The sequence below is a fragment of the Mus musculus genome, chromosome 14 (assembly GCF_000001635.26).
Source record: "Mus musculus strain C57BL/6J chromosome 14, GRCm38.p6 C57BL/6J".
Lineage (NCBI taxonomy): Eukaryota > Metazoa > Chordata > Mammalia > Rodentia > Muridae > Mus > Mus musculus.
In genome coordinates, this window is record NC_000080.6 from 45,193,370 (window position 1) to 45,210,241 (window position 16,872).

At 40.2% G+C, this 16,872-nt stretch overlaps 1 protein-coding gene across 16 annotated transcripts in view; it reads right to left on the bottom strand.

Moving 5' to 3' along the window:
* The window catches only part of Txndc16 (thioredoxin domain containing 16), an 85,104-nt gene that overhangs the window by 58,922 nt on the left and 9,310 nt on the right, over positions 1–16,872 (bottom strand). For 15 of the 16 annotated variants that reach the window (XR_001781157.2, XR_001781156.2, NM_172597.3 and 12 more), the window contains 2 exons: positions 13,360–13,433; positions 11,973–12,047 (listed from right to left, as the gene is read on the bottom strand). Coding sequence is in view for 11 of the 16 variants with exons in the window: in NM_172597.3 (NP_766185.1) it covers positions 11,973–12,047; positions 13,360–13,433 (149 nt within the window). In the remaining 5 variants the exon portion in view is untranslated. Of the gene's footprint in view, positions 1–7,268; positions 7,803–11,972; positions 12,048–13,359; positions 13,434–16,872 lie in introns of those variants that run through there. The other variant, XM_011245185.3, reaches the window with a different exon arrangement.

The window sequence follows — 16,872 nt, forward strand, 5'->3', positions numbered from 1 at the left end:
ACTCATCAAAAGAAAAATCTAACAAGAAGAACTCTCAATTCTGAACATCTATGCTCCAAATACAAGGGCACCTATATTTGTAAAAGAAACTTTACTAAAGCTCAAAGCACACATTGCACCTCACACAATAATAGTGGAAGACTTCAACAGCTCTCTCTCATCAATGGACATATCATAGAAACGTAACTAAACAGAGACACACTGAAACAAAGAGAAGTTATGGACCAAATGAATTTAACACATATCTATAGAACATTTCATCCTAAAACAAAAAAATATACCTTCCTCTCAGCATCTCATGGTAGCTTCTTCAAAACTGACCATATACTCAGACACAAATCAGGCCTCAACAGATATAAGAAGACTGAAATAATCCCATGCCTCCTAACAGATCACTGTGGATTAGGGCTGGTCTTCAACAGCAACAAAAACAACCGATGCCCACTATGCATGGAAGCTAAACAATGCTCTACTCAATGATAACTTGGTCAAAGAAGAAATAAAGAAAGAAATTATGAATGAAGGTACAACATACCCAATGAAAGCAGTCCTAAGAGAAAAACGCATAACTCTGAGTTCCGCCAAAAAGAAACTGGAGAAAGCTTACACTAGCAGCTTCATAAAACATTTGAAAGCTCTAGAATGAAAAGAAGCAAATACAGGGCTGGTGAGATGGCTCAGTGGGTAAGAGCACCCAACTGCTCTTCCGAAGGTCTGGAGTTCAAATCCCAGCAACCACATGGTGGCTCACAACCATCTGTAACAAGATCTGACGCCCTCTTCTGGAGTGTCTGAAGACAGCTACAGTGTACTTACATATAATAAATAAATAAACCTTTAAAAAAAAAAAAGAAGAAGAAGAAGCAAATACACCCAAGAGGAGTAGATGGCAGGAAATAATCAAACTCAGGGCTGAAATCAACCAAGAAGGAACAAAAAGAACTATACAAAGAATTAACAAAACCAGGAGCTGGTTCTTTGAGAAAATCAACAAGATAGATAAACCCTTTGCTAAACTAACCAGAGGGCACAGAGACAGTATCCAAATTAACAAAATCAGAAATGAAAAGGGAGCTATTAACAATAGAAACTGAGGAAATTCAAAAAAATCATCAGATTCTACTACAAAAGCTTATACTCAACACAACTGGAAAATCTGGATGAAATGGATAATTTTCTAGACAGATACCAAACACCAAAAAGTTTAATCAGAATCAGATAAACCACCTAAACATTGCCATAACCCCTAAAGAAATAGAAGTAGTCATTAAAAGTCTCCCAACCAAAAAAAGCCCAGAATAATATCAGACCTAATACCAATACTCTTCAAACTATTCCACAAACTAGAAACAGAAGGAATACTAACAACCCTATTCGTTCTATGAAGCCACAGTTATGCTGATACCAAAATTTCACAAAGATCCAACAAAGAAAGAGAACTTCGGACCAATTTCCCTTATGAATACCGATGCAAAAATACTCAATAAAATTCTCACTAACAAAATCCAAGAACACATCAAAAAAATCATTCAACATGATCAAGTAGAATTCATCCCAGAGATGCAGGGATGGTTCATATAAGGAAATTCATCAATGTAATCCATTACATAAACAAACTCAAAGAAAATAACATGATCATTTCATTAGATGCTAAAAAACGTATTAGACAAAAATTTAATATCCCTTCATGTTAAAAATCTTGGAAAGATCAGGAATTCAAAGCTCATACCTAGACATAGTTAAAGCAATATACAGCAAACCAGTAGCCAACATCAAACTAAATGGAGAGAAACTTGAAGCAATCCCAGTAAAATCAGGGCTAGACAAGGTTGCCCTCTCTCTCCCTATCTATTCAATATAGTACTTGAAGTTCTAGCTAGAGCAATTAAGACAACAAAAAGAGGTCAAAGAGATACAAATTGAAAAGGAAGAAGTCAACATATCACTATTTGCAGATGAAAAGATAGTATACTTAAGTGACCCCAAAATTTCACCAAAGAACTCCTACACAGATAAACAACTTCAGCAAAGTGGCCAGATATAAAATAAATTCAAACAAATCTGTAGCCTTCCTATACTCAAAGGATAAACAGGCTGAGAAGAAATTAGGGAAAGACACCCTTCACAATACCCACAAACAATACAAAGTATCTTGGTGTGATTCTAACCAAACCAGTGAAAGATCCGTATGACTAGAACTTCAAGTCTCTGAAGAAAGAAATAGAACAAGACCTCAGAAGATGAAAAGATTTCCCATGCTCATGGAATGGCAGGATTAATACAGTAAAAATGGCCATCTTGCCAAAAACAATCTACAGATTCAATGCAATCCCCATCAAAATACTAACTCAATTCTTCATAGAGTTAGAAAGAGCAATTCTCAAATTCATTTGGAACAACAAAAAAAAAACACAATAGTGAAAACTATTTTCAACAATAAAAGAGCACCATGCCTGACCTCAAGCTGTACTACAGAACAATTGTGTTAAAAACTGCATAGTACTGATACAGAGAGAGACAGGTAGATCAATGGAATAGAATTGAAGACCCCTAGGCAAATGGATGGACCTGGAGGGCATCATCCTGAGTGAGGTAACCCAACCACAAAAGAACTCACACAGTATGTACTCCCTGGTAAGTGGATATTAGCCCAGAAACTTAGAATACCCAAAATACAAGGTACAATTTGCTAAACACATGAAACTCAAGAGGAACAAAGACAAAAGTGTGGACACTTTGCCCCTTCTTAGAATTGGGAACAAAACACCCATGGAAGGAGTTACAGAGACAAAGTTTGGAGCTGAGACAAAAGGATGGGCCATCTAGAGACTGCCATATCCAGGGATCCATCCCATAATCAGCCTCTAAACCCTGACACCATTGCATACACTAGCAAGATTTTGCTGAAAGGACCCAGATATAGCTGTCTCTTGTGAGACTATGCCGGGGTCTAGCAAACACTTAAGTGGATACTCACAGTCAGCTATTGGATGGATCACAGGGCCCCCAAAGGAGGAGCTAGAGAAAGCACCCAAGGAACTAAAGGGAACTGCAACCCTATAGGTGGAACAACAATATGAACTAACCAGTACCCCCCAGAGCTCGTGTCTCTAGCTGCATATGAATCAGAAGATGGCCTGGTCAGCCATCGGTGGAAAGAGAGGCCCATTGGTCATGCAAACTTGATATGCCTCAGTACAGGGGAACGCCAGGGCCAAGAAGTGGGAGTGGGTAGATGGGGGAGTTGATGGGGGAGCGTGTGGGGGACTTTTGGGATAGCATTGGAAATGTAAATGAAATAAATACCTAATAAAAAAAATAAAGTTGAAAGATCAAATGTTAGAAAGAACACTGAGCCCATTGCTTTGCTGACCGGGGATGTAAATTGGTCATATGGAAAACAATAAAGGAGGTGCCTCAAAAAGTTAAACCACCACACGATCTAGCAATCCTGTTTCTGGGCATATAGGGGAAATTAAAAAAAAAAAAAGAATTGAAGACCCAGAAATGAACTCACACTCCTACAGTCACTTGATCTTTGACAAAGGAGCTAAAACCATCCAGTGGAAAAAAGAGAGCATTTTCAACAAATGGTGCTGGTTCAACTGGCAGTCAACAAGTGGAATAAGGCAAATTGATCCATTCTAATCTTCTTGTACAAAGCTCAATTCCAAGTGGATCAAGACCTTCACCTAAAACAAGATACACTGAAACTTATAGAGGAGAAAGTGGGGAAGAGCCTAGAACATATGGGCAAAGGGGAAAAATTCCTGAACAGAACATTAATGGCTTGTGCTGTAAGATCAGGAATCGACAAATGGGACCTCATAAAACTGCAAAGCTTCTGTAAGGTAAAGGACACTGTCAATAAGATAAAAAGGCAACCAACAGATTGGGAAAAGATCTTTACCAATCCTAAATCCGATAGAGGACAAATATCCAATATATACAAAGAACTCACTCAAGAAGTTAGACTCCAGAGAAGAGAACCAAATAACCCTATTAAAAAATGAGTAACAGAGCTAAACAGAGAATTCTCAACTGAGAAAAGTTCAACATCCTTAGTCATCAGGGAAATGCAAATCAAAACAACCCTGAGATTCTACCTCACAAGAGTCAGAATATCTAAGATCAAAAACTCAGGAGACAGCAGATACTGGCAAGGATGTGGAGAAAGAGGAACACTCCTCCATTGTTGGTGGGATTCCAAACTGGTACAACCACTCTGGAAGTCAGTCTGGCAGTTTCTCAGAAAATTGGACATAGTATTACCTGAGGACCCAGCTATACCATTCCTGGGCAAATACCCAAAACATACCCAACATATAACAAGGACACATGCTCCCATATGTTCATAGCAGCCTTATTTATAATAGCCAGAAGCTGGAAAGAACCCAGATGTCCTTCAACAGAGGAATGGATACAGAAAATGTGGTACATTTACATAATGGAGTACTACTCAGCTATTAAAAACAATGGATTAATGAACTTCTTAGGCAAATGGATGGAACTAGAAAATATCCTGACTGAGGTAACCCAATCACAAAAGAACGCACATGGTATGCACTCACTGATAAGTGGATATTAGCCTAAAAGCTCCAAATAGCCAAGATACAATTCACAGACCATATGAAGCTCAAGAAGAAGGAAGACCTAAATGTGGATGCTTCGGTCCTTCTTAGAAAGGAGAACAAAACACTCATGGGAGCAAATATGGAGACAAAGTGCAGAGCAGAGACTGAAGGAAAGGCCACCCAGAGAGTGCCCCACCTGGGGATTTATCCCAGATACAGTCACCAAACTCCAACACTATTGTGGATGCTAAGAAATGCTTGCTGAAAGGAGCCTGATACAGCTGTCTCCTGAGAGGCTCTGCCAGAATCTTACAAGTAGAGTCAGATACTCGCAGCCAACCATTGCACTGGGTGTGGGGTCCCCAATGGAGTAGTTAGAGAAAGGACTGAAGGAGCTGAAGGGGTTTGCAACCCCATAGGAAAACAATATTAACCAGCCAGACCCCTCAGAGCTCCCAGGAACTAAGCCACACACCAAGGAGTACACATGGCTCCCGCTGCATATGTAGCAAAGGCCTTGTCATACATCAATGGGAGGAGAGGTCCCTGGTCCTATGAAGGCTTGATAGATGCCCCAGTGTAGGGGAATTGAGGTCAGGGAGGTGCGAGTGAGTGGGCGGGTGGAGGAACACCCTCAGAGAAGCCAGGGTAAGAGGTATGGGGTAGGGAGTTTCCAGGAGGGGTGGAAACCTGGTATGGGAATAACACTTGAAATGTAAATAAATAAATAAATACACACACCATTACTGGTGTACATTGACAATACTTTAACAAATGGGAAAACATCCTATTCTAGGATGAGAGGATTCATTCTTTTTGGTTTTTCGAGACAGGGTTTCTCTGTATAGCCCTGGCTGTCTGGAACTCACTTTGTAGACCAAGCTGACCTCGAACTCAGAAATCCGCCTGGCTCTGCCTCCCAAGTGCTGGGATTAAAGGCATGCACCACCGCCAGAAACCCTGTCTTGGGGAAAAAACAAAAACAAAAACAAAAAGAAAAGGGGGGGGATTCATTCTTAAGATGTCAACTGTCTCTAAAATAACAAAGTTAACACTAGCAGAATTTAGAAAGGTTTGGGGAAGGGGAGAAACTGTAAAAGCTAATTTTAGATGGGATATGAAAATAGAATAAGCATTCAGTTTTGAAAACAAAAACATACAAAGGCCTAAACTGTACAGATAGATTACAAACTCAATAAATTAAAGCAGTGGTAATGATTTACAGAGAAGCCATGAGACATCACACAGAAATAGAGGTCAATACATAGAAGCATTCTATGTAGCCATGACACCTCAAATACTGAACAAAAATCTATTACTTTGTATTGAGACATCTAGGTAGCTCCCTGGATCATACATGTCTCATACCATTGACGATGTTAAACAGATTTTAATCTTAAATATTTTATTCTTAAAATTGTGTATTTATGTCTTTATAATGTATAATTTATAAATATATAACATAATTTTTAAAATATATTTACTCTTAAATATAAAACAGAAACAACAATAGAAGAAACTTACCCACACAAACACAGTATACTGACCTCTGACAAAGGAGCACAGGGAATTCAATAAAGAAAGTATAACCTTTTTCACAAAAGTACGGAAAATTGGCTATCCATACTCAAAAACACGAAACACATGGTCTACACCTTATATAGTCTATATGTGGTGCTACTGTCTCTAATGCCAGGACAGGCAAGAGGATCAGTAGTTCAAGGTTATCCTTGGCTACATTGTAAGTTTGAGGCCAGCCAGGGAATGTATAACACCCTATCTCCAAAAGGAAACAAAAACTTGGTGACCCTGGATTGCTAACTGGTTTTAAAATACAGTATCAAATGTTTAATCTATTAAAGATATTGGTAGTTTCAACTTCATCATTAAAAAATAACTGGGCTCTGAGGGAAAAAAATTATTAAGAGTGGAAAAGCCACAAACTAAACGTATCTAACAAAATATGTATCTGATAAAACACCTCAATCTAAACATAAAACAACCCTATTAAAAGTGGGTAAACTATTCGGACAGCACACCAAGTAACAGATGACCAGCCAGCATCTAAAAAGATGTTCACAATGAAATGCCACTAAACACAACATCAAACACTGGCAAAAAACCAGACATACAGGAAATCTCTCATTGTAAACAGCATGGCCACTCAGGACAGGAGCTAAGCTTTCTTACAAATTTAATTATTATGATACACAAGTCTTACTCTATTTATAAACAAAGGGATGAACACATTTCCACAACAAAAACCTACGCATCAATGTTTATAGCAGCGTTATTCATAATTACCAAACCTTGGGAGGAACTAACGTGCTTACAGGAGAAGGGGTGAATGGGAACATCCACACCACAGAGTACTATTCAGTGATAAAAAAGGGTGTGCCATCAAACCATGAAAACCTGTGATCATTTACATATTGCTTCAGTGAAAGCAGCTAATATGGAAAAGCTGCATGTGGTGTGGCTTCATCACATGACACTGTGCAATGGGCTAAGTTGCAGGGGCAGTATCAGTTGTAAACCTGGTACAATGGAAACTATGGCATCTATGAAAGTAACCCTAGCCATGACTCCTATTGATGGGGGATACGGAGCCTGAACCAGTCATCTTCTGTAACCAGGCAAGGCCTCACAGGGAAAGATTGGGACACCAAACCAGACACAAACCCTTCAACCTACAGTTTGTCCTTCCTGCAGAGTATTCCAGAGACCAGAGAGACTTCATCCAGCAGCTAATGGAAGCAGATGCAGAGTCCTAGAGCCAACATTAGCAGAGCTCAGGGAATCCTATAGAGAGAAGAGGAACCATTGGAGGAACCACAGGGGTCAGAGATACCACAAAAACATGGTCCACAAGATCAGCTGACAGGAAACCATGAAGGCTCACAGAGATCAGAGAGCCTATAGAGGTCTGACCTAGGTGCTCTGTATGTATATTATGGCTGAGTAGCTTGATGTTCTTGTGGAATTCCTAACAGTATAAGCAGAGCTAAGGGTGGGGGGGATAAGCTGTCTGACTCTTTTGCCTGCTGGTGGGACCCTATTACTCCTACTGCATTGCCTTGTCAGCCTTGATGTGATGGTATGTGCCTGGTCTTACTGTAGCTTGTTATGTGTTTGGTTAAAGTCCCTAGGAAGCCTGCTCTTGCTGAGAGGAAGGGGAAGGGATGATCTGAGAGAGAGGGAAGGTAGAGGAGAGAGTCTGGAGGAAGGGGAAGGAGAGAAAACTACAGTTGAGATGTAATATATGAGAGAAGAATAAAAATTCTTTAAAAAGTATCAGTGGTGAAGGGGGACAGACTTTTGGAGTAATGGCACATATGTGTGACACAGCAGTGGTGGGAACACAGAGTGAACACCTGTGTTTAGTAACTATGGGTTCACCAATTATATCACTGTCATAATATTTCAAGTGCTATTAGGAAAACCATTCATGGAGAGGAAAGACATGAAAACTCTATACTATTGGCTCAGTAAAACTTTCAGTGTTTAAAGCTATTAAATGGCTTTATCAACTGAAAACCTCAGAATGGATGGATTGCTTTATAACAGTGGCATACGGGAGACCATTGTTCAACTTAAAGGCCAAAGTCAAAAAAAGAAAAAGATAAATTTGACCACATATTCTTCAGAAGACCACAGTGATGAATTTCAAAAGAAATTCTGCAATTCTGCTTCCTTTACATGAGAGAAGTGACCTAGAATTCAAGTCTAAAACACAGTAGAAGAGTGGTCAGAAAATATTAAGCAGTAGTTCCACTATGATCACTGTGCAGATATAAAGTGTATGGCAGACCTGCCTGCTGAGCACTGGGTATTGTAAACTGAGGGAAAGTTTTAGCCACAAAAACAGAATGACAAATGGAAATAGCACGCCCTTTCTCATGACAACCTGCAAGGCACTGCCATCATATTTGTTTTAGTTACTCAATATTTAAATATTATTGGAAATGTACACACTACCGTGTTCTACGAGTCTTTTTATTATTTTCAAAGCAAGAATGAAGGAATAGCCTCTCTGATTTCCACTTCTCAGCTTTCTTTCCTCCCTTTTCTTCAATGCTTTTGCCCTCAATGTCCCCCAGATGAGCTATGTCCACAATGCCTAGCTGTCCTCTGCTGCAGTGACTGTGAAAGGAGTGGCACCATCTGTAAATGGCTCTTCTTCCTTGCCCACTGCAGATGATCATCAGAATGACGAGGTAGGCAGGAAAAAAGAAAAGAAATCAAGCATTACGCCAGGATTGTAGTTTGCTGACTATTACTAAATTAACTGTTGCTAAGCCTGTTATTTTCATATTCTACACATTAAAAAGAAAAATCACTTCTTTGCTCTACTTCCCTACATTATATGAAGGCCACAGAGTAGTTTCTACATGTGCTAAAACTAACCACGTGAGGCACTGACTGGTTCATCAGGATAATAAGCCAACCTAAAAGTCGTAACAGAATTAAATTAGGGCTGGATACTCAGTGGCAATAACTTATGTAAGTAAATTTTGCCCTGGCTCCAATCTCTACACACTGGTAAGGGAGTGAGAAAATAAGAAAATATTTTATTTACCTACTGTGATACAAAGTAAATAAATCACCAATTCCACAATATTCATAATTCTTTCTAACAATCAATAGCCAGGTACACATGGTGCAGATACAAGCAATCTTCTCCCAAAGGGCTCCTCACTGCCTCTTCTTCAGGCCAGGGAAGCAGAGGTAATGGGAAGTGCTAGGAGTAACTCAAAATGTTAAAAACAACAACAACAACCCCCCCAGCTTCTACCAAGGACCATTGACTTCAACTTCTTAGCAGAAGCACCTAGAAAGTACCTTAGCCAAAGTCTGAGATAAGGAGGCCTCGGAAATGCAGATTTACATATGAGTGGCATTATATGGACCCAACAGGTCATATTTAGGAATACATATGTATATATAAATACATATATGCATGTAATAACAATTAGTAAGAAGGGGGAGACCATGAATATGGAGACTATGGGATATATGGGAGAGGAAAAGGGAAGGGAGAAATGTAACTAAATTCTAATCTCAAAAAAAAAAAAACCAGGCACTGAATACAGTGGTACATATTAAGCACACTAGTCTAAAGCAAGCTAGCTCTTCAACTGTGGATACGTGCTTGGGTACTGGAATATGAAGGTCATGAAAACTTTGCCAATAATAAAAAGTTTCTGAAAGCCAACAAGAATTCAAAACCAAACACACAATAAACCCAGGTGTCTCTGGAAGTGTTCCCCATTTCACTGCAGCCTTAGCTCAGAACACACACTGCACTGACACTGTCAGCCCACCAGCCTACGATGCCCACGCATGCCACCTGAACCACCTAGAGCTCACTCAAGGCTATGCAGTGTTTTATTGAACCTATGAAGTTTTGCTCTTACAGAAACAAAGTTTGATCATGGAAAACAAAGGCTTTTAATATAGTTCCACTGTCATTCCTCAGTATATATCAAATGAGCATATCCTTGGAAGACTGTATAAAAATGATCAATTAAAAAAATACTGCTTGGGTTGCTAAGTTTCACTTTTTAAGAAAAGTTTCACATTACTAGCAGAGCAGTGGTGGCACACGCCTTTAATCCCAGCACTCGGGAGGCAGAGGCAGGGGGATTTCTGAGTTCCAGGCCAGCCTGATCTACAGAGTGAGTTCCAGGACACCCAGGGCTACACAGAGAAACCCTGTCTCGAAAAACAAAAACAACAAAAAAACAAAGTATCACTATATGAATTTTAGCTTGTGACTATGAAAAAATTTCTAATGATTTCTAGAATGTCCCTAAGCATCCTTCTGCCATTTTGTGCTGCGTGTTTATGCAAAGCAGCACTCAGCACTGAAGATCACAGAATCGAAACACTGATCACGTTCCCCTTTGCCTGCCCCAGAACTCTACTTTACACGTTGTACTCCAGACTACTCCGACTGCACGTCCATCACGTATTTCCCTGCTTTCTTCTTCACCAGATACTTACTCTCAAAGATTTATGCCATCTGCCACTTTCTTCAGGAAGCCTACTTAGTAAATACCTACTCTTACCATGTAATTGTCATATTTTCTAGCCTTGTGGCAAAAATAAGTAAAATAAATAAATAAATGAATCATATTTTTATTGAGACACAGAACAGAGCCCAGGTAAACTTGAATCCCATGCCTGGAAGGAAGTTCCACACAGAGAACAGAGAAGCACCCCCAGCAAACACTCCCATCAGACTCTGTCAGTGCTAACCAAGCAGGCACACAACTGTAAACTCTGGAAAAAACCAAGCCAGTGTGAGAAGAAAACAGAGTACTTTAAAAATCCCAAGGAAAATAGCAAAGCTGAGCATCTAACTGCAACCACCTACACCAGGGTGTGAGGACCTCTGACACGCGCATACTGCCATCCACCCCCAAAGTGGTAGTTCTCAGAGGTGGGGCTTTGAGAGGAGATTAATCATGAAAGTAGACCCATCATGAATGAGATCAATAGCCTTGTAACAGACCCTCAGGCCCCAACACAGCTGATTCCATGACAGCAGTACCATTCAAGCCAAGAAACTCAGCAGACAGTACCACCAGCCCAAACGAAAACGAAGACCTAATCCATCAAAGTCCATAGTTCTGGGAAGGTCTCTAAATGTATCAACCTTGCTTTTGGACTTCTGTAGTTCTGCTTCTGGCTAACTGTTCTTGTTAACTGAAGTATATCAACCCAGAACATGATTTCGTTTTTTGTTTGTTTGTTTTGTGCTTAAAAGCTTACTCTGAGAAAGGCTCAATGCTATACTGGGATCCTGAATATCCAACATAGTCTCTGGCCAACTAATACAGACAGACCTTCCATTGGCTTAAATCCATGTCCAAGGAGTCTTCTCTAGTGGATACTCCACAACAGTCTCATAAAAGAAACCTCAGATATTCAGGTTTCTCCTGCTACAAAAGGCCATGAGGAGAACACACCCTTCTGTGCAGAGCAAATCCTCATCTGACACCAAATCTGCCAGTAGTCTGACACTGGACTTTCAGCCTTCAGAACTGTGAAAAGTAAATTCCATTTTCTATGCCACCTCATTTGTGGATTTCATTTTAGCAGCCCAGACAGACTAAGGCATCTAGGAAACACTCGTTGCACAAGTAAACCAAAGGCAACTTATGATCACTCACTGGGTCCAGTTAGGAAAACGACTTTCATACAGAGTGTGTATTCCTGTGTTCCTCGTCCCTGAAGGAAGTTTAGGTCCTCAATATGAGATGATGAACCAGTGGTCTGTATGAAACTTATGTGTACAAATTTAATGTTAAAACTCTAAAATACCTCCAAGGAGTGTGGTTCTCAAGAGTAAAATCACCAATAAACAAGCAAATGAGCGCCCCTTGTACTTACAAGAGAACATGAGCAATGATGGCGTTCACATCAAACAAGATGTCCGTGGGGAATTCTCTGAGAAGTATGTTGCCTCTGCAAAGAGTTTTAAGAACACGTTACACAAGTATCTACTTACACTCCAAGCTGCTTGGAAATCTAACACTTTTAAATTCTTTATGATAAAGCCTGTTTCTTATCTGTGAACCCTGTATACCTACCAGAATGCTGGTACATAATATATTCAAATATATACTGTGTATGCACTCAAATAAGTATGTTCATTCTGAAAAATTTAGAACCTATACTTGGCAAAAACAAAAACTAGGAAACAAACCCAAAAGAGACCTCCCAATAACATCTTCCTGTCACAGAGATTTCCAAACTGGCTTGGGAAAAAAACAAGCAGGTGGCAGAGAAGTTTCCTGAGGACTTCCTAGGGCTTACCCAGGGTGTGAGAGTGTATGAAACGCCTCTGAAGATGACAGACTCAAGGGGAGAGGAATCAACACTAAGACACTAGCAAATCCTTCAGAGGAAAAGGATTCCCAAAATGGAGCTAGCAGAGCCACTCAGAACACTGTGCTCTGCACTTCTCACTAGACAGTCTGAGTAGGAATTGATGTAAGCGTCTCAGGGATTACTGAAGTCCCCAGCCTCTTGTAAAGAAATCAAAATGGCAAATCTACTCCTTGGAGTTTCTACTAAACTTCCCAAGACCCCACTAAAGGCCACATCATTCTGACCCAGTGATTTCTTTTTCTTTTTTTTTTTTTATTTTTTTATTAGGTATTTTCCTCATTTACACTTCCAATGCTATCCCAAAAGCCCCCCATACCCTCCCCCCAACTCCCCTATCCACCCACTCCCACTTTTTGGCCCTGGTGTTCCCCTGTACTGGGGCATATAAAGTTTGCATGTCCAATGGGCCTCTCTTTCCAGTGATGGCCGACTAGGCCATCTTTTGATACATATGCAACTAGAGTCAAGAGCTCCGGGGTACTGGTTAGTTCATAATGTGGTTCCACCTATAGGGTTGCAGATCCCTTTAGCTCCTTGGGTACTTTCTCTAGCTCCTCTATTGGGGGCCCTGTGATCCATCCAATAGCTGACTGTGAGCATCCACTTCTGTGTTTGCTAGGCCCCGGCCTAGTCTCACAAGAGACAGCTATATCAGGGTCCTTTCAGCAAAATCTTGCTAGTGTATGCAATGGTGTCAGGGTTTGGAGGCTAATTATGGGGTGGATCCCTGGATATGGCAATCACTATATGGCCCATCCTTTTGTCTCAGCTCCAAACTTTGTCTCTGTAACTCCTTCCATGTGACCCAGTGATTTCTTAAATACTTCTAAGTAGTCTAAAACAATCACCTTGCATTAGTAACAATCACACGCCAAAGAGAACTTACCTGAATAAATACGCTTTCATCAAACCCTCTTCTTCCCCACAGTACCTTGACGCTTCTTCTTCAACACAAGTAACCTTTAAAAGATTACATTTAAGGGTCAAACTATGCATCACAGGGTCAAACAGGGAGAATTAAACATCACTGCCTGTCTCCAGGTTAAATTCTGTGTCTCACTTTTTCTGACTTATGCTGTCATTGCTCACTCACACACCTGAGGAAACCACAGGAAGGACGGGGTCTCTACAACTCGTGATGTTTCATCTTCTGCAAGTTTATACTTAACTACATTTTACTTAAGAATCAGGTGGTCAGGAAGGAAAACAGGAAGGGAAAGCTTAAGGCGAGATAAACAGCCATGAAAAAAAAACCAAAAAGCAGAGGCTGAGAGTGAAGCTCAGGGCAGAGTGAGGACTTAGCTGAAAGAGTGAACGTAAACTGGGTCCATGACAGCAATTCAGTGCCTGGGCACAGTGTGGCAGCTCACACAGTATGGCACTCCACATAGTATGGCAGCTCTGCTGGTCTCCTAACCCTAGTCCATCAACTCCTTTACTGTTATTAACAGAACCTTGCTTTGACAAAAAGAAGTGTCCCACTAAAAAATGTCTTTATCCTCTGCTGCAGGTCAGGATGGTCAAGGTACCCTTGGCATTGGCCGATGTCACTGTGTGGGAATTCACTGACAGTTCTCAAAAGGAGACCGCTTCTCTCTCAATAAGAACACACTAGAGTACCAGCAGCAATCACAAGCACAGTGCTAAGCCAAGTGTGCGCTGTCAGAGCAGCCAGACCACTCACAACCCAAACTTATGTGGAGTAACTGAGACCAGTCATGAAAATAAGACAGGGGACAGGGCACAACACCAGGAGGCAATAATGTACGTATAGGCCAAGGACTTAGACCTGGAGGGAAGCCACAGAGACTTAAGATTAAGAGGCTGATCAAGAGTGAAGAGTGTGTACACACATCACCATACAGATGAAAGCCGTAAGGAAAGCACACACGTTTCCAGCTTGGGAGATGAAGGGCCACCATTACAACTAACCAAAACAAAGGCTGGAGAGGCAGTTATTCTGTTCTGAATTTGATTAAGGGTTGTGTTTGCTTTGACGGAGCAGGACTTTATTGTTGTTAGTTATGTATACAGAAATTGAAGAAACAGAATGACAACTGAGGAACATTTGTTTAAATATATATATAAAAAGGGAACTGACAGGAAAGACATAAGGAACAGAAAGTTAGAATTAACTCAGCCAGAACCAAAAGAACTTTAGTGTACGTAGGGTTTTTTTATTTTGAAGTGCAAACTATAGGAACACTCGATGTTATGATAAGAGATCCATACACTCATTCATTATAGTCTGAAGATATGGCATTATGTTAATCACTGGGGATACAGTTAAGTCGCAAATAAGAAACTTTATTTTGAATTTACATTTTAAAAGTATAAACATTACATAATTAATACATAAAGCTAAGTAGTATTACAAACAGTAAAGGGACAGAATACAGCAGAGCATTTGAGACAGATAATCAAGGAAGGCTTCTCTGAGAAGGTGACATTGGTACTGAGAACTGAAGGGAGACATTTAAATATTTAAATATGTGCCTAGGGTAAAAGTACGTGCAAAGGTCCTGTGGTAATGGCAGCCGTGGCAGACTCAGGGAAGAGGAAAATGAACTGAATGCTTTAGGAACATAAACAAGGTAGAAGTCAGAGAGTGTGTCACAGACAAGGCAGTCTCTGTGACACTCGGGGTTTTAATTTACTGTGACTGCAATAGGAAGTCTGCCATCATACATGGAGAAAGGGGTCTGTAGTGGGGTAAGAGCAAAAGAAGAAGCCTTTCTGGGACATCACTGGGTCCCCTCGGTGACAGGGTAACCAGGAGAGGAAGAGTGGAATGTGAGTGGCTGAACTTGAAAAGTTTTAAAAACAAACCCAAGGGCCCATGACTCCTGAGACGAAAAACGTCAGGGATGAATTTGTTTGTTTGTTTTCTTTTGTTTTAAAACCAACTTTGATACAGTCATGAAACTTTGTTTCGGTTATCTCATTTGTATATTTCTTTTTCCTCCATTTACCTTAAAAATATGTCAAGTCTTTATTTTAGACACATGTTTAAGTTGCATAAAGTGGGACTAGGTTGCTTTCTCCAGATTGAGAAAAGTTATCTTAACTGGAATACTTAGTCCACTTATATTTTCTCTCCACCCATCCTGGAGGAGCTTCTAGCAACTAACGGTGGCAGAGGGAGAGGTAGTCTTTTCCTTCCCTGGTGTAACCACCAGTAAGATGTTTCACTAAATAACTGACTTATCACCATTCAAGCAACCTTAACTAAAGTCAGTTGTCTCACATGCTCACAAAGACATCTAGATTTTGGTATTTTCTTCATCTACCTGTGTCTGTCAATATTAATTTTTAGGAAATTCTCAAATGCTACTCTTCCCCAGCACCATGTCACTTTCCATTTCAACACTTAGCAACAAGCCTTCATTTCTTCAGCATGGGACTGAAGTTGTGAATACACCTACACCGATGACACTCTTAGTAACTAAGATGATCTGTGAATGGGATGTAAGCCCATATTTATATATAGCCTTTCCAAAGAGACAGGGTCATCTGAAGAATACTCAATATAGGAAGCTCTTTTTACTTGTAAATATTTACTTCTTACACAGCAAGGACCAAGCTAAACCTTTAGTGTGGATCTGTGATTTACTGCCTCCCTTTGGGGTTTCTAAGTGTTCTCAACCATGACATCAAAATGTCCATAATAACAGTGATAGCCTAAGCATAAATCCTAATATTCTCCTCCAGTTACAGATACACAAGTCTAGGTTCTTCTCTACCTGTTACTAAACAGCACAATCATGGTCTTCAGTAGTATATATAACTACTTCATTTTTAAAGATTATTTTTATTTTATGACCATGAATATGTGTGTGTGTGTTTAGAAGCCTGGTGATGGTGGAGGCCAGAAGAGGTAATCAGATTCCCTGAAACTGGAGTTACAGATGGTCGTGAGCTGCCATGCAGGTGTTGGGAAGTAAATTCAATCCTCCTCTGCAGGAACAGCTGGAGCTCCTAGCCACTGAGTATCTATCTCTAACCTGTCATTTCTAAACTTTAGATGCGTGCTGGTCTAGAACAGACTTGGCTGTCATAAGCAAATCAAGCCTTATTACATACAGAACACTGAGAAGAGGAAGTTTGTAGTCTGATTGGGATTTTGTAAGGTACACGGACTGTTCCACCTTCCTGCCTAGGTAGTCTCCCTACAGACAAGAAGCAAATCATCTCTGGGAGGAGGGTGGTAGCTGAGCTGAGAATTAATAAATGTATGCAAAAAGCCAGTGGGCACTAATCTGAAAGAATTAAAACTTTCAATAGGTGACTTCTCATGTTAAGATAAATTAAATAAAAGTCTTAGATGTTACCTAACCTGACACATGTGGAAATTGTCCATTGAAATCCATAGCAAATTTGAACTTTTTTAGAAAAAAAA